The sequence below is a fragment of the Oncorhynchus kisutch genome, linkage group LG14, assembly GCF_002021735.2.
Source record: "Oncorhynchus kisutch isolate 150728-3 linkage group LG14, Okis_V2, whole genome shotgun sequence".
Lineage (NCBI taxonomy): Eukaryota > Metazoa > Chordata > Actinopteri > Salmoniformes > Salmonidae > Oncorhynchus > Oncorhynchus kisutch.
Window position 1 is genome coordinate 33,226,880 of NC_034187.2, and position 26,673 is coordinate 33,253,552.

The following is a 26,673-nucleotide window of genomic DNA, read 5'->3' on the forward strand; positions in this document are numbered from 1 at the left end:
CTCTCTCTCTCTCTCTCTCTCTCTCTCTCGCTCTCTCTCTCTCTCTCTCTCTCTCTCTCTTCTCTCTCTTCTCTCTCCTCCTCTTTCTCTCTTTCTCTCTCCCTCTATCTTTCTCTCTATCCCCTCTCTTGTGCTCTCTCTCTCTCTCTCTCTCTCCCCTCGTCTCTCTCCTCTCTCTCTCTCTCTCTCTCTTTCTTCGCTCTCTCCCTCTCTCCCTCTCCTCTCTCTCTCTCTCTCTCTCTCCCTCTCTCTCTCTCTCTCTCTCTCTCTCTCTCTCTCTCTCTCTCTCTCTCTTGCTATCTCTCTCTCTCTCTTGCTATCTCTCTCTCTCTCTCTCTTGCTATCTCTCTCTCTCTCTCTCTCTGCTATCTCTCTCTCTCTCTCTCTCTCTCTTGCTATCTCTCTCTCTCTCCCCTCTCTTGCTCTCTCTCTCTCTCTCTCTCTCTCTATCTATCTTGCTCCCTCTCTTCTTCCTCCTCAAAGACTCATTAATCAAATCCTTTATCTGAGTCTCTTCTCTTCTGGCTAGGGCCCAGCCAAGCTCAAGGCTTTTTGGATTTGAGCCAGCCAGCAAACAGCCCTCTACAGCACACAGCCTCCGGACCTATGTAGGGTTCTAAAGATTTAGTGTCAAATATTTTTAGGCCATTGGAGGATGTAGAGTGGTCTAAGAAGGCATGATCATCATGGATGATCATTTCTGCAAGGTTACTATATAAAAACCGACCTGTGAGCGAGCGTGTTTATGTGAATTACAGTAGGGAGAGTACCACCGTTGTCACCCTGGTGCTATTGTGGCTGTGTGAAATCCTTGTCTCGTGTCTGCTCCCAATCATAAAGAAAGGTCAACATTTGACCTTTTCACAGCTTTCTGTGCCGATCAGTGGAAACACACAAACACAAAGCACTGTGAGAGAGATTAGGATGTTATTGTGGTTGTGTACCCTCTCTCATGACCTCTAGTTACCAGAGGAGGGAAGTTCCACCCTGTGTGATTTGGGTGGTTAGCCGTTCCACTCAACACCTATTAGGCAGGTGAAAGGACTTCCTTCACTTGATTGAGTGATTGCAGCTTCTCTGACCATCATATTGGCTGCGAAACCCAAGGTTCAAGACAGAAACACAACCATTATCCTTCTTTTATATCCCCCTGAAGGGGAAGTGTGCTCTTTATTGGGGTGTGTTTCACTGGCATAACCCTGGTGATGGTCAAAAGGCTTTCTGGTTCTGACCCGTCAAAGCTGTTACTTCAGAACATCTCAGAAATGCATCTGTTGTGATGAAGGGAATGAAAACCCTGGGTCTTTGTTATATTCTCAAGCAATTAAAGGTGCAATATGCAGAAATCGCTCCGCCGTTTCCTGGTTGCTGAAATTAGAATAGTTACAGTTTATGTGACAAACATCATTGTACCATCTAAACCGCTGTTAAATATATTTTCCATCATCAAAAATATTGTATTTTCAGCTGTTTGAAGTTGGTGTACAAAACCAAAAGAAATGACACAAAAACAAAACTTAAAAACGGGAAGCATAGAAATAGCTCACATAGAACAGATCTTCTTAGCCTAGCTTTCAATGGGAATGACAGATCTATAACTCACATTTCTTTGTGAATTTGGTCAGGTCACCCAAAAAGTTACATTGCAGCTTTGATGAATTGCTGTTCGAACTCATAATAGCAGTTTCTCTGTCTGAAGGGTTGCTCACCCGTCTCTCACCGTTTTTTTGCTGTCTGTCAGTAACTCTTCTTCGTCTTTGTCCATCAGTTTTGTTAACACAATACACGTTCCTCTCTGCCTACTTTGCTAGGAAGGCGATTCTCTTTGTGTGTGTGTGTGTGTGTACTTGTGTGTTTACGTGCATGACTGTGTGTGTGTGACTGTTTGCTCAAGTGACTGTGTGTGTGTGTGTGTACTTGTGTGTTTGCGTGCATGACTGTGTGTGTGTGTGTGACTGTTTGCTCAAGTGACTGTGTGTGTGTGTGTGTGTGCAACTGTGTACTTGCTTCCTTGGCAGATAGACACCTTTCCCTCTTGGGCTGCCATTCTTTTATTTCCTAGGTAGCTAGCTGGTATAGTGTGTAGTGATTGAAACATCCATGTCCTGTTCCTATCTAGGGCCCTTATCTAACTGAAGGAGGCAGAGTGTGACAGGACTACTCCAATGTGGGGATTTGTCATGTTGTTCACAATGTTACCAGGCAGGGTCATCGATTGGTTACACCTTAAGCGGTGTCACTCTCAGGAGTGACACACACAGATTTCACCAAGGAGAATTTTACTGCATTGCCCCTCATTTCTTTAGTGAAAGTGTCCGGTCTGTTCCTCTGTGAGACTGCTGATCTCTAAGGCGGTTTCCTGTTTCCTGTATTACGCCCAACTACTTCCTGTTGTCTCTCTGAGGGGTTGTAGCCCCTCTACTCTACTCTGCTGTACTCTGCTCTGCTGTACAACGCTATACTCTGCTCTACTCTGCTCTACTCTGCTCTGCTGTACTCTGCTCTGATGTACTCTTCTCTGCTCTACTCTGCTCTACTCTACTCTACTGTACTCTGCTCTGCTGTACTCTACACTGCTGTACTCTGCTATACTCTACTCTGCTGTACTCTACTGTACTCTGTTCTACTCTGCTCTGCGGTACTCTGCTCTACTCTACTCTGCTGTACTCTGTTCTACTCTGCTCTGCGGTACTCTACTCTGCTGTACTCTACTCTGCTCTACTGTGCTCTACCCTACTGTGCTCAGCTCTGATGTACTCTGCTCTGCTGTACTCAGCTATGCTCTACTCTACTCTTCTCTGCTCTACTATGCTCTGATGTACTCTACTCAGCTCTGCTGTAATCAGCTCTGCTGTACTCTGCTGTACTCTGCTGTACTCTACTCTGCTATGCTGTACTCTGCTCTGCTGTACTCTGCTGTACTCTGCTGTACTCTGCTCCGCTATGCTGTACTCTGCTGTACTCTGCTCTGCTGTACTCTGCTGTACTCTGCTCTGCTATGCTGTACTCTGATGTACTCTGCTGTGCTGTACTCTGCTGTACTCTGCTCTGCCTTGCTGTACTCTGCTGTACTCTGCTATGCTGTACTCTGCTGTACTCTGCTCTGCTGTCCTCTGCTGTACTCTGCTGTACTCTGCTATGTTGTACTCTGCTGTACTCTGCTCTGCTGTACTCAGCTATGCTGTACTCTACTCTTCTCTGCTCTACTATGCTCTGATGTACTCTACTCAGCTCTGCTGTAATCAGCCCTGCTGTACTCTGCTGCACTCTGCTGTACTCTGCTCTGCTCTGCTGTACTCTGCTCTGCTATGCTGTACTCTGCTCTGCTATGCTGTATTCTGCTCTGCTGTACTCTGCTGTACTCTACTCTGCTATGCTGTACTCTGCTGTACTCTGCTATGCTGTACTCTGCTGTACTCTGCTCTGCTGTCCTCTGCTGTACTCTGCTGTACTCTGCTATGCTGTACTCTGCTGTACTCTGCTCAGCTGTACTCTGCTGTACTCTGCTATACTCTGCTCTGCTGGGCTTTATTCTGCTTTGCTCTGCTGTACTCTGCTGTACTCTGCTCTGCTGTACTCTGCTGTACTCTGCTATGCTGTACTCTGCTATGCTGTACTCTGCTGTACTCTGCTCTGCTGTACTCTGCTGTACTCTGCTCTGCTGGGCTTTATTCTGCTTTGCTCTGCTGTGTTCCCATCTCTCTCTCTCTCCTCTATCACCTAATGACACAAGGTTAATTAAAACACAGTCACCTTCGCTGGCTGCTCGTCTTCATCGCCACTCCTGCTCTTGCCACCGTCCACCAGTCTGCCACCGCCGGTTTAATCATGGCCGCTGATAACACGTTGCCCAGCGCACCACACTCGAGGATGCCACGGCAACAACTGACTGGGAGAGGGGGAAGGGAGGGATGGAGGGCCATTCAAAGTTCAATGTCATTAATTGGTCAGCATTTGAATATTAGCTAAGAACCGTTAATTAACTGGATCATAAAAGCGTTGCTACAATTCGGACGGGGGTGGATGGAGAGAGAGAGAGGGAGGGAGGGCGGGCCTGGGAGAGAGAGGGCATATGGTAGAGGGAGCCGGGTGCCGGGCGATAAGGGAGACCCATCCGTGGTAAAGGTCTGGCCACTGTAATTTGCGGGAGCTGCTTTAATTGTCGTAACCTTTTAAATGGCATAGTTTATCAGAGTCCTCTAAATGTCCCTGCGTATCGCTAGGCGCCAGCGCCACGGCAACCAACACAGCGCTCCCGTTGGCTGCCCGCAACAAGCACTTAAGCCTGATGAGTTTAGAAAAAAAGGAGAATAGGAGAAAAACGGTTGGTTCCATTTTTTTTGTCAGTTGGATTGTGTTTTTAGTTGTGTGTGTTTTCACCTCTCCGCTGACTGACACTTGCTAATTGCGTGACTGGAATGTGCCACCGTGTTTTTCTGATTTATGTTTGTTTGTACCATTGTGATTCAAATGCAAATGGTAGGTGTTTTTTTGAAGGGTCAGGACAATCTTAATCACACTGGAAAGGATAGTGTTCAGCACTATGCACCCCAGGGGCCTCATTTAGCACAACAATTGTTAGAAATGCCACTAAATGTTCCAGCACACAGAGTTTTGAAAAATACACGGATGCACACAGAATTGTTGGACAATCACTGATGAGACTGCCAACAGTGCTATTGTTCTGCCATCCTTGAACAAGGGCAACAACGTCTGTATGGAAAACAGTACTAGTTTTGGTGAATACTATGTTTCCCTTACCCACATACACACCAGGTTTCTGGCATCCATATATCATTCCACACTGTTTAAATGAGGGACAGAACCAGCGGGAAGGACAGAGGCTTGTTCTGAATGGTCCATCTGAAGTCTGTCTGTCTGTCTGTCTGTCTGTCTGTCTGTCGGGATCACAACACAGAGAGACAGTCTCATCTGATTCCTCTCCACAGCTGAATGACAAGTCAGAATACAAACAGTACCAATGACATGTTCAGTTAATACAGTACTGTCACATCAAGACTGCTCCCAGGGGGACGCAGGGAGGGAGGGAGGGGGGGGGGGGGGGGGGAGAGAGAGGGAGCTGATATTACGGGACGGGACATGGGTTGGCAGGGGGGGTAGTGTGTGTTCCCTCTAGTGGGGGTTTTGTGATAAAGGTCAGACGGATTGGTGCACTGCTCTGGGCTGCTGTTTGGTGAGAATCCAATCTGAAAGACATGGTAGTAGAACAGATCTGGACAAATGGATCAATTAAAATCCCAGGAGAGGAGAGGGGGAGGTCCCTCCCTGGCTGGTTCTCTGTCACTGGGCTGGGTGATGGTTGGAGAGACAGGCTCTGCTGCTACAGCATACTACAGGCCTTCTCCACACACACGTGCATGTACACACACGCAGGTATGGACATATGCACAAAGGCAGACACGTATCGTTTGGAAAGAGATCACCACATATTAGCCTTTACACTAAACAAAAGCTGTGAAGTCAATCTGCCAGTCAGTCAGTCTGCCAGTCAGTCAGTCTGCCAGTCAGTCAGTCTGTTATTATTCCTACTGTAGAGAGACTGCTGTATCGTCTAGCAGTCCTGTCTGATCCAAGCTGCCAGTTTATAAGCAATCTAGTTGATTTTCTGTATTACAACCCTTAATAAGAGCTGGCAGTTTCTCCCTGGCAACTCCTCTCTCTCTCCTGTATTATTGTTCAGCTGGCTGATTGCTTAAATGATGGCGTCCCAATCCGAAGTGCCATTGTTGTCTGTGCTAATGACGTGCAGGAGCCATGAATATGGATGGCCCGCATCTCCCTCTCCCTCCCTCCCGCTCTCCCTCCCTCTCCTCTCTTCTGCCTGCCTGTCTTTGTCTGTCCCTGTTCTCTGTCGTGTCTCTGATGTGCCGTGCTTTGTGTACACAGACGCGTGTTTGTATTTTTAAACGCTGCGATTTTCACATCCTCAGCTTTAAATATGAACGCTAAAAATACACCCCTCAAGAATCATCAGGAACAGGCGTGCGCGCGCGCACACACACACACACACACACACACACACACACACACACACACACACACACACACACACACACACACACACACACACACACACACACACACACACACACTCAGACACACACACACACACACTCAGACACACACACACACACACACACACACACACACACACACACACACACACACACACACACACACACACTCAGACACACACACACACACACACACACACACACACACACACACACACAATAAAGCAGAGATGAGAGGTTCCATCAGCTAGCCAGTGTGTGATTCAACACAGCTTGGCTGTTGGAGGTGTCACTGTCTCTCTGTGACACTCCCATTACTCGTCTATGTCTCCTGTGTAGTACAGTACGATGTTCTCCTGTGTAGTACAGTACGCTGTTCTCCTGTGTAGTACAGTACGCTGTTCTCCTGTGTAGTACAGTACGCTGTTCTCCTGTGTAGTACAATATGCTGTTCTCCTGTGTAGTACAATACGCTGTTCTCCTGTGTAGTACAGTACGCTGTTCTCCTGTGTAGTACAGTACGCTGTTCTCCTGTGTAGTACAGTACGCTGTTCTCCTGTGTAGTACAGTACGCTGTTCTCCTGTGTAGTACAGTACGCTGTTCTCCTGTGTAGTACAGTATGCTGTTCTCCTGTGTAGTACAGTACGCTGTTCTCCTGTGTAGTACAGTACGCTGTTCTCCTGTGTAGTACAGTACGCTTTTCTCCTGTGTAGTACAGTACACTGTTCTCCTGTGTAGTACAGTACGCTGTTCTCCTGTTCTTCCCATTCAAATCTTTTTCTCATCTTTCTACCTCTCTCTGTCTCTTCCTCTCTCTCTACCTCTCTCTTTCTCGCTCTCTCTCTCTCTTCCCCTCTGCCTCCTCTCCTCTCTCTGTGTGTAGGGTTGACAGGCATGGGGAGGTTGCCCAGTGGAAATCAGAACTGGTTCTCCTCAGGGGGCCAGGGATGCGCTGGGGCCACGGGGCTTTTTAAAGACGCACAATTAAGCTTCATTTTGTATGAATATTAATGGCGTTGGTGGCAGATCTGTAAGAGATCTGTGAAGGTGTGGGAATGACTTATTCATCCGGTAGTCATGAGGTGCCTGGCAGGAGAGAGAGGGGAGTGAAGGATGGAGAGAGAGAGAGAAGAGAGGGCCATGCCACTGACAGAGATAGCCTTTCTACTGGGTTAGAGGAAGAGTAGGTTTGTTTTTCTTCGTTTGTTTAATTCATTTATGAACGCTCTCTATCCGTCTCCAAGCCCTCAGACAAATAGCCTATTGACCAATTATCAGTCTATATATGCAATGTTACGCAGCTCTACACACGGCTGTCTAATATCATTTAAGACAGACAGATTCCTGCATTCCCTCATGTACTTCCAACACTTCTCTTCAATACCCCCTTTTCTATTACTCTAAGATGAAGCCTTGTTAAAAGCAAGCTCTGTGTGTGTGTGTGTGTGTGTGTGTGTGTGTGTGTGTGTGTGTGTGTGTGTGTGTGTGTGTGTGTGTGTGTGTGTGTGTGTGTAAAGACAGGATTAAGTATAGCTCCAGGCATTCGGTATGGAGTGGATGATATTCTAGCTGGTCATCATAGCTTCTAAATGAGTTCAGAAATAGGATTTTCGAGACATTGACATAAAAAATACATAAAGCAAAATGAGACTAACCTCACCTTGGCTGTGCTCATTGTTCTCCCTCCCTCTCCCACGCTCTCCCTCACTCTCTCTCTCTCTCTCTCTCTGTCTCTCTCTCTCTATCTCTCTCTCTGTCTCTCTCTCTCTCTCTCTCTCTCTCTCTCTCTCTCTCTCTCTCTCTCTCTGTCTCTCTCTCTCTCTCTCTCTGTCTCTCTCTCTATCTCTCTCTCTGTCTCTCTCTCTCTCTCTCTCTCTCTCTCTCTCTCTGTCTCTCTCTCTCTATCTCTCTCTCTGTCTCTCTCTCTCTCTCTCCCTCTCCCACGCTCTCCCTCACTCCCTCTCTCTCTCTCTCTCTATCTCTCTCTCTGTCTCTCTGTCTCTCTCTCCCTCTCCCACGCTCTCCCTCACTCTCTCTCTCTCTCTCTCTCTCTCTCTCTATCTCTCTCTCTGTCTCTCTGTCTCTCTCTCTCTCTCGCTCTCTCTCTCTCTCTCTCTCTCTCTCTCTCTCTCTCTCTCTCTCTCTCTCTCTCTCTCTCTCTGTCTCTCTCTCTCAATTCAATTCAATTCAATTCAAGGGCTTTATTGGCATGGGAGACATGTGTTAACATTTTATTTTTATTTTTATTTTTTTATTGAACCTTTATTTAACCAGGTAGGCTAGTTGAGAACAAGTTCTCATTTGCAACTGCGACCTGGCCAAGATAAAGCATAGCAGTGTGAGCATACAACAAAGAGTTACACATGGAGTAAACAATTAACAAGTCAATAACACAGTAGAAAACAAAGGGGGGGGTCTATATACAATGTGTGCAAACATTGCCAAAGCAAGTGAGGTAGACAACATACAAAGTGAATATATAAAGTGAAAAACAACAAAAATGAACAGTAAACATTACACATACAGAAGTTTCAAAACAGTAAAGACATTACAAATGTCATATTATATATATATACAGTGTTCTAACAATGTACAAATGGCTAAAGGACACAAGATAAAATAAATAAGCATAAATATGGGTTGTATTTACAATGGTGTTTGTTCTTCACTGGTTGCCCTTTTCTCGTGGCAACAGGTCACAAATCTTGCTGCTGTGATGGCACACTGTGGAATTTCACCCAGTAGATATGGGAGTTTTTCAAAATTGGATTTGTTTTCGAATTCTTTGTGGATCTGTGTAATCTGAGGGAAATATGTCTCTCTAATATGGTCATACATTGGGCAGGAGGTTAGGAAGTGCAGCTCAGTTTCCACCTCATTTTGTGGGCAGTGAGCACATAGCCTGTCTTCTCTTGAGAGCCAAGTCTGCCTACGGCGGCCTTTCTCAATAGCAAGGCTATGCTCACTGAGTCTGTACATAGTCAAGGCTTTCCTTAATTTTGGGTCAGTCACAGTGGTCAGGTATTCTGCCGCTGTGTACTCTCTGTGTAGGGCCAAATAGCATTCTAGTTTGCTCTGTTTTTTTGTTAATTCTTTCCAATGTGTTAAGTAGTTATCTTTTTGTTTTCTCATGATTTGGTTGGGTCTAATTGTGCTGCTGTCCTGGGGCTCTGTAGTGTGTGTTTGTGTTTGTGAACAGAGCCCAGGACCAGCTTGCTTAGGGGACTCTTCTCCAGGTTCATCTCTCTGTAGGTGATGGCTTTGTTATGGAAGGTTTGGGAATCGCTTCCTTTTAGGTGGTTATAGAATTTAACGGCTCTTTTCTGGATTTTGATAATTAGTGGGTATCGGTCTAATTCTGCTCTGCATGCATTATTTGGTGTTCTACGTTGTACACGGAGGATATTTTTGCAGAATTCTGCATGCAGTCTCAATTTGGTGTTTGTCCCATTTTGTGAAGTCTTGGTTGGTGAGCGGACCCCAGACCTCACAACCATAAAGGGCAATGGGCTCTATGACTGATTCAAGTATTTTTAGCCAGATCCTAATTGGTATGTTGAATTTTATGTTCCTTTTGATGGCATAGAATGCCCTTCTTGCCTTGTCTCTCAGATCTTTCACAGCTTTGTGGCGCTGATGTTTAGGCCAAGGTGTGTATAGTTTTTTGTGTGCTCTAGGGCGACGGTGTCTAGATGGAATTTGTATTTGTGGTCCTGGTGACTGGACCTTTTTTGGAACAGCATTATTTTACTTACTGAGATTTACTGTCAGGGCCCAGGTCTGGCAGAATATGTGCAGAATATCTAGGTGCTGCTGTAGGCCCTCCTTGGTTGGTGACAGAAGCACCAGAACATCAGCAAACAGTAGACATTTGACTTCAGATTCTAGTAGGGTGAGGCCGGGTGCTGCAGACTTTTCTAGTGCCCGCGCCAATTCGTTGATATATATGTTGAAGAGGGTGGGGCTTAAGCTGCATCCCTGTCTCACCCCACGGCCCTGTGGGAAGAAATGTGTGTGTTTTTTGCCAATTTTAACCGCACACTTGTTGTTTGTGTACATGGATTTTATAATGTCGTATATTTTACCCCAAACACCACTTTCCATCAATTTGTATAGCAGACCATCATGCCAAATTGAGTCAAAGGCTTTTTGAAATCAACAAAGCATGAGAAGACTTTGCCTTTGTTTTGGTTTGTTTGGTTGTCAATTAGGGTGTGCAGGGGGAATAGGTGGTCTGTTGTATGGTAATTTGCTAAAAAGCCCATTTGACATTTGCTCAGTGCATTGTTTTCATTGAGGAAATGTACAAGTCTGTTGTTAATGATAATGCAGAGGATTTTCCCAAGGTTACTGTTGACGCATATCCCATGCTAGTTATTGGGGTCAAATTTGTCTCCACTTTTGTGGATTGGGGTGATCAGTCCTTGGTTCCAAATATTGGGCAAGATGCCAGAACTAAGGATGATGTAAAATAGTTTTAGTATAGCCAATTGGAATTTGTTCCAATTGGTTGTCTGTATATTTGATCATTTCATTAAGGATACCGTCAACACCACAGGCCATTTTGAGTTGGAGGGTTTTTATTTTGTCCTGTAGCTCATTCAAGGTAATTGTAGAATCCAGTGGGTTCTGGTAGTCTTTAATAGTTGATTCTAAGATTTGTATTTGATCATGTATATGTTTTAGCTCTCTATTCTTTGTTATAGAGCCAAAAAGATTGGAGAAGTGGTTTAACCATACATCTCCATTTTGGATAGATAATTATTTGTGTTGTTGTTTGTTTAGTGTTTTCCAATTTTCCCAGAAGTGGTTAGAGTCTATGGATTCTTCAATTATATTGAGCTGATTTCTGACTTCTTTTTCCGTAGTGTATTTCTGTATTGTTTTAGTGATTCACCATAGTGAAGGCGTAGACTCAGGTTTTCCGGGTCTCCATGTTTTTGGTTGGACAGGTTTCTCAATTTCTTTCTTAGATTTTTGCATTCTTCATCAAACCATTTGTCATTGTAGTTAATTTTCTTTGGTTTTCTATTTGAGATTTTTAGATTTGATAGGGAAGCTGTGAGGTCAAATATACTGTTAAGATTTTCTACTGCCAAGTTTACACCTTCACTATTGCAGTGGAATGTTTTACCCAGGAAATTGTCTAAAAAGGATTGTTTTTTGGTAGGTTTCCAAACTGCATTCCTTCCATCTATATCATTTCTTAATGTTACTCAGTTCCTTTGGCTTTGATGCCTCATGATTGAGTATTGCTCTGTTCAAGTAGACTGTGATTTTGCTGTGGTCTGATAGGGGTGTCAGTGGGTTGACTGAAAGCTCTGAGAGACTCTGGGTTGAGGTCAGTGATAAAGTAGTCTACAGTACTACTGCCAAGAGATGAGCTATAAGTGTACCTACCATAGGAGTCCTTTCGAAGCCTACCATTGACTATGTACATACCCAGCGTGCGACAGAGATGCAGGAGTTTTTGTTGGTTATGTTGTCATAGTTGTGCCTAGGAGGGAGGGACTGCTGTCACCTGCAGGAAGGTGTTTGTCCCCCTGTGTGCTGAGGGTGTCAGGTTCTTGTCCGGTTCTGGCATTTAGGTCGCCACAGACTAGTACATGTCCCTGGACCTGGAAATGATTGATTTCCCCCTCCAGGATGTAGAATCTGTATTCATTAAAGTATGGGGATTCTAGTGGGGGTGATATAGGTACCACACAGGAGGACATTTTTCTCTGTTAAGATAATTTCCTTTAGAATTTCTAGCCAAATGTAAAATGTTCCTGTTTTGATTAATTTAATGGAGTGGGTTAGGTCTGCTCTATACCAAATTAGCATACCCCCTGAGTCCCTTCTCTGTTTCACACCTGGTAGTTTGGTGGATGGGACTACCAGCTCTCTGTAACCTAGAGGGCAACCAGTGGGTCCGTCTCCTCTATACCAGGTTTCTTGCAGGATGACCATGTCTGTATTACCGATTTCTTTGGTGAAGTCCGGGTTCCTGCTCTTTAGGCCAAAGGCAGATGACCTCAGGCCTTGGATATTCCAGGATGATATAGTGAAGCCTTTGTGTTCCATAAAGTGTCCAATGTTGTTGGTCGTGTGGTTTGGCCTCAGGCCAGTAAGTGTGAGTAGAGCCTGCTGGGCATCTGGTACATGGCTTGGCTTGGGCTAGTATAAGAGTGGGGGTTGGGCCTGTTTGCCCGCTCACTACCTGGGCGTATGTGTGACTTCCATGTCGAGGCTCTCTTTGTGGGGGTGGGGTGCATGGGGTGGGCAGGAGGGGCATTGGTCTGATCTGATCTCTGTCTCTGTCTCTCTCTCTATCTCTATCTCTCTGTCTCTGTCTCTGTCTCTGTCTCTGTCTCTCTCTCTCTCTGTCTCTGTCTCTGTCTCTGTCTCTGTCTCTGTCTCTGTCTCTCTGTCTCTCTCTCTCTCTCTCTCTCTCTCTCTGTCTCTCTCTCTCTCTCTCTCTCTCTCTGTCTCTCTCTCTCGCTCTCTCACTCTCTCTGTCTCTCTCTCTCTCACTCACACACATTTCTGCCTAAGTAAATAATTGACTAGTCTTTGCAGTGTCTCTCCTGTTTTCAATTAAGTTAATGTAGTGATGCGTGTGTGCCCGTGTCCGTCTGTCTATCTGCCAGTGTGTACACTAGTGGAGTGGTGAGTGTGTGCCCGTGTCCGTCTGTCTATCTGCCAGTGTGTACACTAGTGGAGTGGCGAGTGTGGCCAGACCAGTCTCAGGATGTCTGCATTACATACTTTTCAAGTGGATGATTTCCCCTGTTCGTCTCTGTTTACTTTGGGAAGTGCTGTGTGTTTGTGTAAGGAACATTGCTGTGTGTTTTTACAGGGAAAACAGCTGTATATTTGTGTAAGGGGCGTCATGCTAAATGAAGGGTTGCCTCTGGTGTGTGATGTAATAAAGCTTGTAGGTTGGCATGGTGCCACTGTAGAGTTGAGTGTACCCTGGTACCCTGCCTAGTGCACTGTCCAGGGAGGCTCTATGTCATTAGGCTTCAACACCATAGTACTAAATATAGAACCACGTCTATTTGTTTGGGAGTCCTCAGCCTCGCTGCTGTTGTAGTGAATGACCTCCTGAGGTTATTCAGAGCCACTTAAGTCATGTCAAGAGATTGTACAGACGATGTGTTTGTGGTGTCCGTGATTGTGATGCCAGCAGAGAGAGAGGTAATCCTGTACCCCGGATAGAAGCATCCTTCCATTGTCCTGGTGGCTGTCTGATAACTGAACACCATGTAGGTTGATCTGACTACTCAATGAAAGGAACTAAATTAGAAACATTACATTTTTATCTCTGGAAAGTAAATTGGTTTACAGACGTAATATGGTTGTGATTATAGTTAAGAGAAAACAATTTGGGGGAAAGGATAAAGGTGTGTTTCTCAAGATGTGGAATAGACTACTGTTGATGGGTTGTTTTGGTGTATGCGTTTGTGTGACAATAGATTCACCCACGCTTGTGTGTCCACCAGTAGGTGGTTTATTGTCGCGTATTGGGTTGTAGTGTGTGTGTGTGTGTGTGTGTGTGTGTGTGGTGTGTGTGTTCGTCTACACTCTGTGGATGTGCTGCAGTAGTGTTGCTAGGCTGTCATGTCTCCCAAGCTAAACAGTGTGTCCAGCAGCACTCAATTAAAACCTAATTACAGTCTGGTATTACTGTCCTGTATTTACTTCTATCTATCTGGTCCACTGCCTGACTGGAGGACACTCAGCTCCACTCTGCCTGTATACCTAACACACACACACACACACACACACACACACACACACACAAACACACACACACACACACACACACACACACACACACACACACACACACACACACACACACACACACACACACACACACACACACACACACACACACACAAACACACACACACACACACACACACACACACACACACACTGTACCTGAGGTTTCAGAGCTTGACAGGCATTCAAGCCTCCTTCACAGCTGGTCAAAACATGGAGGGAGGCTAGCTCACTTTAATTCATCATGTGCAAAGCTGCTGTTAGAGCTCTGCTCCATTCATCAGACCCCTGCCCCCTGAGACACACACTCTAATGCATGATGTCATTTTCTGTCAAACCCTCCCTCCCCCATCATTTTTTCCTCTCTATATACTCTATTCCACTCATTCTCATTCTCTCTCTCTTCTCTCTTTCTGCTTTCTCTCGCTCTCTCTCTCTCTCTTGCTCTCTTGCTCTCTCTCTCTCTCTTTCTTTGTCTTTCTCTCTCTCTCTTTCTTTGTCTTTCTCTCTCTCTCTCTCTCTCTCTCTCTCTCTCCAGGAGGCTCCACAGGAGAGCTACAGAGGCAGCACCAGGAGGCAGCAGCATGTCCCAGGGAATTCTGGGAAGGCCAACCTTGAGGACATGGGTCTGATCCCGCAGGACCGCCCCTCCAGCCTCCCGGTGAGTGACAGCTCTCCCAGCCAATCCCCACCATTACTAAAGTATAGGAGTGTCACTTTAAAAAAACGGCCCCCTTATTTGAGTGCGTAAAATATGTAAAACGTAGTAGACAAATACAAACTGTATTTGTGTTTAATGAAAGAAACAGAGGGGGAAGAGAAAAGCAGTGCACACTGCAACCCTTTCCCTTCCCTTTCTCTTCCCTTCGCTTCCTCTGTGCTCCCTGAGCTGTAACTGCACGATTGGTGGAGAGCTCTGTCACTCAGGGTGGGATCAGAGCTATGCTCTTCAATCAAACAATCCGATTCCCTTTAGGCTCCTCTTCCCCCTCAGTCTCTGAGGGCAGACCTAGATTTCACTGCCCATTTCAGATCTAATGCCCACATTAACACTACACCACTCTGTTTTGTAAGTATTGTTAGAGTGGAGAGGAGAAGAGGAGAGGACTTGAGGGGCGAGAAGAAAAGAGGAGGGGGGAGAAGTGGAGAGGAGAGGAACTGGGAGGATGGGAGGGAGAAGTGGAGAGGAGAGGAAGGGAGAGGAGAGGAGCAGGGAGAAGCAGAGAGGAAGGGAGAGGAGAGAACAGGTGTACTAGGGTAATATTCTGAGCTGGATCCTTATACACTCATTTGATTTAATTACAATGAGCCTTGTCAGTGCAATAGTCTCTCAGCTAGTCAAGATGGAGGAGGTAGTTCAACACAGGCACCATCAGACTCACATTCCTTTCTCTCTTCCTCTCCTTCATTTACTCTGGATTTCAGTCCCTATCATCTCCCGCTTTTCTCTCGTTCTCTCTCTTTTAACCGTCTCCCTCTTTACGGAAGTGTAACCCTCTGCGGTCTCTGTCTGTCACATGCTGCCTGTTTTACCCCTCTCTCTCTCTCTCTCTCTCTCTTTCACCCTCCTTTCTTTCTCTCTGATTCAATATCTCGCTGCCATTCCCTAGCTCTCTCAACATCGTCCCTCTCTTCCTCTCTCTTTAAGCATTCCCCCTCTCCCTCCCTCTCCTCTCGATGTCTCTGAACCTCCACCATGAAAGGTTTTTTTGTAACTGAGAGATTGCGTTGATGTGTCAGTGTGTTCCCAGAGTGTCTCAGCTCAGCCTTCACTACACTACCAGGCACATCACATCAGTTCACATTATGTTGCTTTAATCCCAGCATCGCCTCAGAGCAATTTCTGGACTATTTCCAACCCTAGAAACAGATAGACTAGATGTTAATCTGCAGGGATGTTTGGCAGGTGTATTTTGTTTCTAGAATGCCCATGCGTTGGTTTTCTCTTTGTGTGTGTGTGTGTGTGTGTGTGTGTGTGTGTGTGTGTGTGTGTGTGTGTCAGGAAGCAGCCAGAACCGTTTTCTTTCACCTGTCTGATGCTGGGTCTGAAGCTCCTGTCATCTCCCCACTGGGGGAACCGAGGGTCGGGGAACTCTACTATGACTGTGATATGTAGTTGTCCCACCCAGGTGTCTTAACATGAAAGCACCAAATGCAAGTCACTCTGGATAAGAGCTTCTGCTAAATGACTGAAATGGAAATAGTAATGGAACTGTCCTGTTATTGTTTCTGATTGTGCTGGAATGTGTGTGTGTGTGTGTGTGTGTGTGTGTGTGTGTGTGTGTGCGCATCTACTCAAGCCTGGACACTTATTCACTTTTAGCCTAACTTTTAGCTTCACTTTTAGCAGTGGTGTTGGGTTGATCTCTACCTTGTGAGAGCAGCTTCCAGCCCTGACACCTGAGGCTGTGCTCCAGTGAAGCCTGTTCCTCTCGTCTAGTCTGAGCTTTCACACGCTGCCTACTGTAGCCTTGCCGTTCCAGTCAGTACATGTTGCCCTGCTCTCTCCTCTCCTCCCCTGACAGCCAGTCAAGCAGTCAGCCTGCTCTGTTCTGTTTCCATGACAGGGAGTGGAGGGGGAACCATGTGGAAAGAGTGGGAGAGAGAGACGGGGGGGGGGGGGGGGGGGGAGAGAGAAGTGAGGCAAAATGGACTCAGACACCTTTGAATCACAAGTTGTATGAAATGTGTAGATTTTAGGTGTAATGTTTTTTCCAAACCCTAGATAATGTGAGTAACACACAACTCCGACCTTCCACATTCCTCACATACATGGTGGTGTGATGCTCCAACTGCGGTGGTCTCAGCCAGACTTTCATGAAACAAAAGAGAAAAATAGACTGACCACTCTCTCTCCCTCCTCCTCTCCTCTGTTCTTCCCGCTGCTGCCTGGGTCATGATTGACAGGGCGCAGCTGGGGAGGCCGATACCCCCGCTCCTTAAACACACACTTCACACGCACACACACAAACACTTCACACGCACACACACACTTCACACACACACACACACACTCCCCCTCAGTCTGTGTGTGTGTGTGTGGCACCAGTCCTCCCACCCATGGTGTGTATGTGTGTGAGAGGAACATGCCATGCATGCTCCTTATGTTCTCCCTGTGTTCTCTTCAGAGCTGTAATGTCACAGAGGGGTTAGGGCTCTGCACTGTGGCCCACTCAACCCCACTGCATGCTGGGAAGGTGTGTGTGTGGCACCAGTCCTCCCACCCATGGTGTGTGTATGTGTGTGAGAGGAACATGCCATGCATGCTCCTTATGTTCTCCCTGTGTTCTCTTCAGAGCTGTAATTAGGGCTCTGCACTGTGGCCCACTCAACCCCACTGCATGCTGGGAAGGGAGGTAAAGGGAGTGAGGGAGGAAGGGACAGAGAAGGAGGGGGAGAGAGGCTCAGAGACAGGGGGGCGGGGACTAGTGCATCATACTGTATCCAGCTACCCAGTTAAACTGCTCCTCTGCTGCCTACTCTTAGTCTACTGTGAAATACTGTACAAGGGTTAGAAGTGAAACACTGCTGTTTGTGTATTACACACACAGTATTTTCCTATGATCAATATTCTGGCAAGTGCATTTTGCTGAACTCATGCAGACCTATTTTCTGTTTTGGGCACACACATGGCTGCTGTCACACACTTTGTACCCAAGTCTTGCTCCAGGCCAGACATGTGAACCTGGCTTTACTTAAAAGGCACCCTGACTGACTTGCTTCTGAAGGGTTACCACTTGAGCTTGTTTAGCAGCGTTTAGCTTGGCGTCAGTCCCTCTACATCAATGATTCATTGGGAAGCAGACTCATGTCCTGGCTCTGTATAGAGTAGGATAGCAGGCATGACCAGAGGCTGTAGCAATTCTCACAGAATAGGATGGTATGAAAGGGTCTCTCCATTCTCTAGTTGGAGTCTGTGTGGGATTAGCTGCTGTGGATCTTTTAGAAGTATGCAGTGTGCTGTTCTTCTAGAAACTCAAGCATCAGTTGTGGGGTGACTGGTTTCCACAGTGTGGTATTTCTTGCTCAGCCCAACTCACAAACCAACATAGTTCCATAGAAACTGTGCAGGTGCTGTTGGGCTGTGTGTGTGTGTGTCAGGGTTTCCTTTAGGAAAATGTGGCGCAGGACACCTGCAGCATTTTAATTTGCCCGGACATTTGAGAAATTGACCGGACCCATATGCATTGGGTAGGTAACCTGATTAGTGCGTCCACCCACGGCGCTCAGAATGACCTAAATCACATTTAAATGATGGTAATTCATAGTAACAGAACATGCAAGTTGAGGATGCAACTGTCCACATGTACTTTCCCTCAGCCCACAAGATGAGTAATGAACAGCAAAATCACTAGCCTATGTCAATGCACTATCCTCATAGTAGAAAAGTTGACCTGTTCTATTGTTCAGCTTGTCGAGAAAGAAATAGCCTGTTCCAAACAGACTCTGGGACAGTTGTGGGACGATAGAGCCCAAATTCATACAACCAGTAGGCCTAGGCAAAAACACATATATATATTTTAAGCAATGTGTCTGAAGCAACAGAGTTAGTTTAACGTTTAGCTTAAACTGTTGATAAACTATTATTCTTTCACTTTATACGTGCAGCAATGCGCACAAGGCAGTAGGCTACACGCAAATGTTCGTTCCATAATACAATGAATGGTAAAACACTCTTGTCGAAGCGCACCGAACATGCGAGCGGTTTCATGTGACAGAGATGAAAATATCCGTTAGAAATGTAGAAAGAGGGGAGCTGTAATATGCAACAACTATCATGGGTTGCTAGTATGACTAGGATTGTGCCTTTGGCTACTGGACAACGAAAGAAAGTTTATATAAAATCATTTCCTTCACGGATATCGTCTGATTTTGGCTAGGCTACTTTGAAGCAAGGTAATATGTAGTAAAAACGTTCAGGGGTTTCAAACAATTAAGTATAAGGTTTCAAAGCTCAATGCAAAGTGGTGTGTGACGCGCGGATGAAGTCTGCCTTCCTTAGCCTATGCGTTTGCTGTTCGAGATGCTGTAACTCTTAAACTGTCTGACAGATTTTCCGCTCAAAGGCCGTACTGCCTATCTGAATGTGGTACGTGTGTGATAAATAAGTAATGTAAAGAACATACTGTACACACTCGATAATTTAATTCCATGAAATTATGCAAATTCATCTATAGACTGATAAGCATGACCAGTCAAATGTATTTCCATCGACTGGTATTTCTGACAATTAGTAGGCTTTTCACAATGGGAATTTTTGTTTTACACCTGGACAATTTTTATTTATCTGATTTTTTTTATCCGCCAAAAGCAGATAAACCCTGGTGTTTGTGTGCATGTGTAAGTTAATTAAGTGTGTGTGCAACAAGATATCACAGTTTCCCTTCGACGTATTATGGGTGAACTCTATTTTCCACGAATTAATTCTGCGTGGTTACAGGGATAATTCCGCGTAGTTACTGGGTTAAAACAGAAACAACTCAAAGGGTTAAGTTTAGGTATTCATTCTGAGTGGATAAGGTTAGGGTCATGGTTTGGGAAAGGCTTAAAATAAAATAATTCTAAAAGATGCGCTATTACCATCAAGTATCACCAAGTATTCTCACGGCTTGCTGGAGTATTGTGAACTGTGGTGGCCTAGTGGTCTAAGCAGCATGCTGAATATATCAACAATATATCAACATTCAGGGGACCTTTTTGGAAATCACTGTCTATTTCTAGTGATCAGTCGTGTGTGTGTGTGTGTGTGTGTGTGTGTGTGCGTGTGCGTGTGCGTGTGTGTGTGCGCGCGCTCGCAACAGGAAGCAGCAGAGCGTCAGTCCAGGTCAGGGGTGAGCCTGTTCAGCTGTGGAGGAAGACTGTAAACTCAGGACCTATCCCCTACCCTTCGCTCCACTGAACCCTAACACAGGACACACACACACTATATATATTTTATTTCTTCAGAGTGAGGCAAGATGGAAACAGAGAGGGATGAACCTGGTTAAGCAAACACAGCTCAGCTCTACTGGCGCCTCTATACTACCCCTCACACCAGAGGAGAGGAGAGTGGACTGTAGCCTCTATACTACCCCTCACACCAGAGGAGAGGAGAGTGGACTGTAGCCTCTATACTACCCCTCACACCAGAGGAGAGGAGAGTGGACTGTAGCCTCTATACTACCCCTCACACCAGAGGAGAGGAGAGTGGACTGTAGCCTCTATACTACCCCTCACACCAGAGGAGAGGAGAGTGGACTGTAGCCTCTATACTACCCCTCACACCAGAGGAGAGGAGAGTGGACTGTAGCCTCTATACTACCCCTCACACCAGAGGAGAGGAGAGTGGACTGTAGCCTCTATACTACCCCTCACACCAGAGGAGAGGAGAGTGGACTGTAGCCTCTATACTACCCCTCACACCAGAGGAGAGGAGAGTGGACTGTAGCCTCTATACTACCCCTCACACCAGAGGAGAGGAGAGTGGACTGTAGCCTCTATACTACCCCTCACACCAGAGGAGAGGAGAGTGGACTGTAGCCTCTATACTACCCCTCACACCAGAGGAGAGGAGAGTGGAATGTAGCCTCTATACTACCCCTCACACCAGAGGAGAGGAGAGTGGACGGTAGCCTCTATACTACCCCTCACACCAGAGGAGAGGAGAGTGGACTGTAGCCTCTATACTACCCCTCACACCAGAGGAGAGGAGAGTGGACTGTAGCCTCTATACTACCCCTCACACCAGAGGAGAGGAGAGTGGACTGTAGCCTCTATACTACCCCTCACACCAGAGGAGAGGAGAGTGGACTGTAGCCTCTATACTACCCCTCACACCAGAGGAGAGGAGAGTGGACTGTAGCCTCTATACTACCCCTCACACCAGAGGAGAGGAGAGTGGACTGTAACCTCTATACTACCCCTCACACCAGAGGAGAGGAGAGTGGACTGTAGCCTCTATACTCCCCCTCACACCAGAGGAGAGGAGAGTGGACTGTAGCCTCTATACTACCCCTCACACCAGAGGAGAGGAGAGTGGACTGTAGTCTCTATACTACCCCTCACACCAGAGGAGAGGAGAGTGGACTGTAGCCTCTATACTACCCCTCACACAAGAGGAGAGGAGACTGGACTGTAGCCTCTATACTACCCCTCACACCAGAGGAGAGGAGAGTGGACTGTAGCCTCTATACTACCCCTCACACCAGAGGAGAGGAGACTGGACTGTAGCCTCTATACTACCCCTCACACCAGAGGAGAGGAGACTGGACTGTAGCCTCTATACTACCCCTCACACCAGAGGAGAGGAGACTGGACTGTAGCCTCTATACTACCCCTCACACCAGAGGAGAGGAGACTGGACTGTAGCCTCTATACTACCCCTCACACCAGAGGAGAGGAGAGTGAGACGAGGAGACTGGACTGTAGCCTCCATACTACCCCTCACACCAGAGGAGAGGAGAGTGGACTGTAGCCTCTATACTACCCCTCACACCAGAGGAGAGGAGAGTGGACTGTAGCCTCTATACTACCCCTCACACCAGAGGAGAGGAGACTGGACTGTAGCCTCTATACTACCCCTCACACCAGAGGAGAGGAGACTGGACTGTAGCCTCTAAACTACCCCCTCACACCAGAGGAGAGGAGACTGGACTGTAGCCTCTATACTACCCCTCACACCAGAGGAGAGGAGACTGGACTGTAGCCTCTATACTACCCCTCACACCAGAGGAGAGGAGACTGGACTGTAGCCTCTATACTACCCCTCACACCAGAGGAGAGGAGACTGGACTGTAGCCTCTATACTACCCTCACACCAGAGGAGAGGAGAGTGAGACGAGGAGACTGGACTGTAGCCTCTATACTACCCCTCACACCAGAGGAGAGGAGAGTGGACTGTAGCCTCTATACTACCCCTCACACCAGAGGAGAGGAGACTGGACTGTAGCCTCTATACTACCCCTCACACCAGAGGAGAGGAGAGTGGACTGTAGCCTCTATACTACCCCTCACACCAGAGGAGAGGAGAGTGAGACGAGGAGACTGGACTGTAGCCTCTATACTACCCCTCACACCAGAGGAGAGGAGAGTGGACTGTAGCCTCTATACTACCCCTCACACCAGAGGAGAAGAGAGTGGACTGTAGCCTCTATACTACCCCTCACACCAGAGGAGAGGAGAGTGGACTGTAGCCTCTATACTACCCCTCACACCAGAGGAGAGGAGAGTGGACTGTAGCCTCTATACTACCCCTCACACCAGAGGAGATGAGACTGGACTGTAGCCTCTATACTACCCCTCACACCAGAGGAGAGGAGACTGGACTGTAGCCTCTATACTACCCCTCACACCAGAGGAGAGGAGAGTGGACTGTAGCCTCTATACTACCCCTCACACCAGAGGAGAGGAGACTGGACTGTAGCCTCTATACTACCCCTCACACCAGAGGAGAGGAGAGTGGACTGTAGCCTCTATACTACCCCTCACACCAGAGGAGAGGAGAGTGAGACGAGGAGACTGGACTGTAGCCTCTATACTACCCCTCACACCAGAGGAGAGGAGAGTGGACTGTAGCCTCTATACTACCCCTCACACCAGAGGAGAAGAGAGTGGACTGTAGCCTCTATACTACCCCTCACACCAGAGGAGAGGAGAGTGGACTGTAGCCTCTATACTACCCCTCACACCAGAGGAGAGGAGAGTGGACTGTAGCCTCTATACTACCCCTCACACCAGAGGAGAGGAGAGTGGACTGTAGCCTCTATACTACCCCTCACACCAGAGGAGAGGAGAGTGGACTGTAGCCTCTATACTACCCCTCACACCAGAGGAGAGGAGAGTGGACTGTAGCCTCTATACTACCCCTCACACCAGAGGAGAGGAGAGTGAGACGAGGAGACTGGACTGTAGCCTCTATACTACCCCTCACACCAGAGGAGAGGAGAGTGAGACGAGGAGACTGGACTGTAGCCTCTATACTACCCCTCACACCAGAGGAGAGGAGAGTGAGACGAGGAGACTGGACTGTAGCCTCTATACTACCCCTCACACCAGAGGAGAGGAGACTGGACTGTAGCCTCTATACTACCCCTCACACCAGAGGAGATGAGACTGGACTGTAGCATCTATACTACCCCTCACACCAGAGGAGAGGAGACTGGACTGTAGCCTCTATACTACCCCTCACACCAGAGGAGAGGAGACTGGACTGTAGCCTCTATACTACCCCTCACACCAGAGGAGAGGAGACTGGACTGTATCCTCTATACTACCCCTCACACCAGAGGAGAGGAGAGTGAGACGAGGAGACTGGACTGTAGCCTCTATACTACCCCTCACACCAGAGGAGAGGAGAGTGGACTGTATCCTCTATACTATCCCTCACACCAGAGGAGAGGAGACTGGACTGTAGCCTCTATACTACCCCTCACACCAGAGGAGAGGAGAGTGGACTGTAGCCTCTATACTACCCCTCACACCAGAGGAGAGGAGAGTGAGACGAGGAGACTGGACTGTAGCCTCTATACTACCCCTCACACCAGAGGAGAGGAGAGTGGACTGTAGCCTCTATACTACCCCTCACACCAGAGGAGAGGAGAGTGGACTGTAGCCTCTATACTACCCCTCACACCAGAGGAGAGGAGAGTGGACTGTAGCCTCTATACTACCCCTCACACCAGAGGAGAGGAGAGTGGACTGTAGCCTATATACTACCCCTCACACCAGAGGAGAGGAGAGTGGACTGTAGCCTCTATACTACCCCTCACACCAGAGGAGAGGAGAGTGGACTGTAGCCTCAATACTACCCCTCACACCAGAGGAGAGGAGAGTGGACTGTAGCCTCTATACTACCCCTCACACCAGAGGAGAGGAGAGTGGACTGTAGCCTCTATACTACCCCTCACACCAGAGGAGAGGAGAGTGGACTGTAGCCTCTATACTACCCCTCACACCAGAGGAGAGGAGAGTGGACTGTAGCATCTATACTACCCCTCACACCAGAGGAGAGGAGAGTGAGACGAGGAGACTGGACTGTAGCCTCTATACTCCCCCTCACACCAGAGGAGAGGAGAGTGAGACGAGGAGACTGGACTGTAGCCTCTATACTACCCCTCACACCAGAGGAGAGGAGAGTGAGATGAGGAGACTGGACTGTAGCCTCTATACTACCCCTCACACCAGAGGAGAGGAGAGTGAGACGAGGAGACTGGACTGTAGCCTCTATACTACCCCTCACACCAGAGGAGAGGAGAGTGGACTGTAGCCTCTATACTACCCCTCACACCAGAGGAGAGGAGAGTGGACTGTAGCCACTATACTACCCCTCACACCAGAGGAGAGGAGAGTGGACTGTAGCCTCTATACTACCCCTCACACCAGAGGAGAGGAGAGTGAGACGAGGAGACTGGACTGTAGCCTCTATACTACCTGTCACACCAGAGGAGAGGAGAGTGAGACGAGGAGACTGGACTGTAGCCTCTATACTACCCCTCACACCAGAGGAGAGGAGAGTGAGACGAGGAGACTGGACTGTAGCCTCTATACTACCCCTCACACCAGAGGAGAGGAGAGTGAGACGAGGAGACTGGACTGTAGCCTCTATACTACCCCTCACACCAGAGGAGAGGAGAGTGAGACGAGGAGACTGGACTGTAGCCTCTATACTACCCCTCACACCAGAGGAGAGGAGAGTGAGACGAGGAGACTGGACTGTAGCCTCTATACTACCCCTCACACCAGAGGAGAGGAGAGTGAGACGAGGAGACTGGACTGTAGCCTCTATACTACCCCTCACACCAGAGGAGGGGAGAGTGAGACGAGGAGACTGGACTGTAGCCTCTATACTACCCCTCACACCAGAGGAGAGGAGAGTGAGACGAGGAGACTGGACTGTAGCCTCTATACTACCCCTCACACCAGAGGAGAGGAGAGTGAGACGAGGAGACTGGACTGTAGCCTCTATACTACCCCTCACACAAGAGGAGAGGAGAGTGAGCCGAGGAGAGTGGACTGTAGCCTCTATACTACCCCTCACACCAGAGGAGAGGAGAGTGAGACGAGGAGACTGGACTGTAGCCTCTATACTACCCCTCACACCAGAGGAGAGGAGAGTGAGACGAGGAGACTGGACTGTAGCCTCTATACTACCCTTCACACCAGAGGAGAGGAGAGTGAGACGAGGAGACTGGACTGTAGCCTCTATACTACCCCTCACACCAGAGAAGAGGAGAGTGAGACGAGGAGACTGGACTGTAGCCTCTATACTACCCCTCACACCAGAGGAGAGGAGAGTGAGACGAGGAGACTGGACTGTAGCCTCTATACTACCCCTCACACCAGAGGAGAGGAGAGTGAGACGAAGAGACTGGACTGTAGCCTCTATACTACCCCTCACACCAGAGGAGAGGAGAGTGAGACGAGGAGACTGGACTGTAGCCTCTATACTACCCCTCACACCAGAGGAGAGGAGAGTGAGACGAGGAGACTGGACTGTAGCCTCTATACTACCCCTCACACCAGAGGAGAGGAGAGTGAGACGAGGAGACTGGACTGTAGCCTCTATACTACCCCTCACACCAGAGGAGAGTGAGACGAGGAGACTGGACTGTAGCCTCTATACTACCCCTCACACCAGAGGAGAGGAGAGTGAGACGAGGAGACTGGACTCTAGCCTCTATACTACCCCTCACACCAGAGGAGAGGAGAGTGAGACGAGGAGACTGGACTGCAGCCTCTATACTACGCCTCACACCAGAGGAGAGGAGAGTGAGACGAGGAGACTGGACTGTAGCCTCTATACTACCCCTCACACCAGAGGAGAGGAGAGTGAGACGAGGAGACTGGACTGTAGCCTCTATACTACCCCTCACACCAGAGGAGAGGAGAGTGAGACGAGGAGACTGGACTGTAGCCTCTATACTACCCCTCACACCAGAGGAGAGGAGAGTGAGACGAGGAGACTGGACTGTAGCCTCTATACTACCCCTCACACCAGAGGAGAGGAGAGTGAGACGAGGAGACTGGACTGTAGCCTCTATACTACCCCTCACACCAGAGGAGAGGAGAGTGAGACGAGGAGACTGGACTGTAGCCTCTATACTACCCCTCACACCAGAGGAGAGGAGAGTGAGACGAGGAGACTGGACTGTAGCCTCTATACTACCCCTCACACCAGAGGAGAGGATAGTGAGACGAGGAGACTGGACTGTAGCCTCTATACTACCCCTCACACCAGAGGAGAGGAGAGTGAGACGAGGAGACTGGACTGTAGCCTCTATACTACCCCTCACACCAGAGGAGAGGAGAGTGAGACGAGGAGACTGGACTGTAGCCTCTATACTACCCCTCACACCAGAGGAGAGGAGCCTGGACTGTAGCCTCTATACTACCCCTCACACCAGAGGAGAGGAGAGTGAGACGAGGAGACTGGACTGTAGCCTCTATACTACCCCTCACACCAGAGGAGAGGAGAGTGAGACGAGGAGACTGGACTGTAGCCTCTATACTACCCCTCACACCAGAGGAGAGGAGAGTGAGACGAGGAGACTGGACTGTAGCACCCACTCAGATCAAGGGGAACAGTTTAAGACCAACTTGAGAGAGGGAGAGCTGTAACTGCTACCCAGAACAGACATACAGTGCTTTGCAAAAGTATTCACCCCCGTTGGCGTTTTCCCTATTTTGTTGCATTACAACCTTTAATTTAAATGGATTTTTATTGGATTTCATGTAATGGACATACACAAATATTCCAAATTGGTGAAGTGAAATGACATTTGTTTATTGTTTAAAAAAATTCAAAAAAATACTAAACTGAAAAAATGGTGCGTGCATATGTATTCATCCCCTTTGCTATGAAGCCCATAAATAAGATCTGGTGCAACC

The 26,673-nt window shown here is 47.8% G+C and overlaps 1 protein-coding gene across 4 annotated transcripts in view; it reads left to right on the plus strand.

Annotated features, from left to right (window-relative positions):
* LOC109903937 (AT-rich interactive domain-containing protein 1B) overlaps positions 1 to 26,673 on the plus strand; it is a 230,646-nt gene that overhangs the window by 51,420 nt on the left and 152,553 nt on the right. For all 4 annotated transcript variants that reach the window (XM_031788275.1, XM_031788277.1, XM_031788276.1 and 1 more), the window contains exon 4: positions 14,348 to 14,470. In XM_031788275.1, coding sequence (XP_031644135.1) covers positions 14,348 to 14,470 — 123 coding nt within the window. The remainder of the gene's footprint in view (positions 1 to 14,347; positions 14,471 to 26,673) is intronic.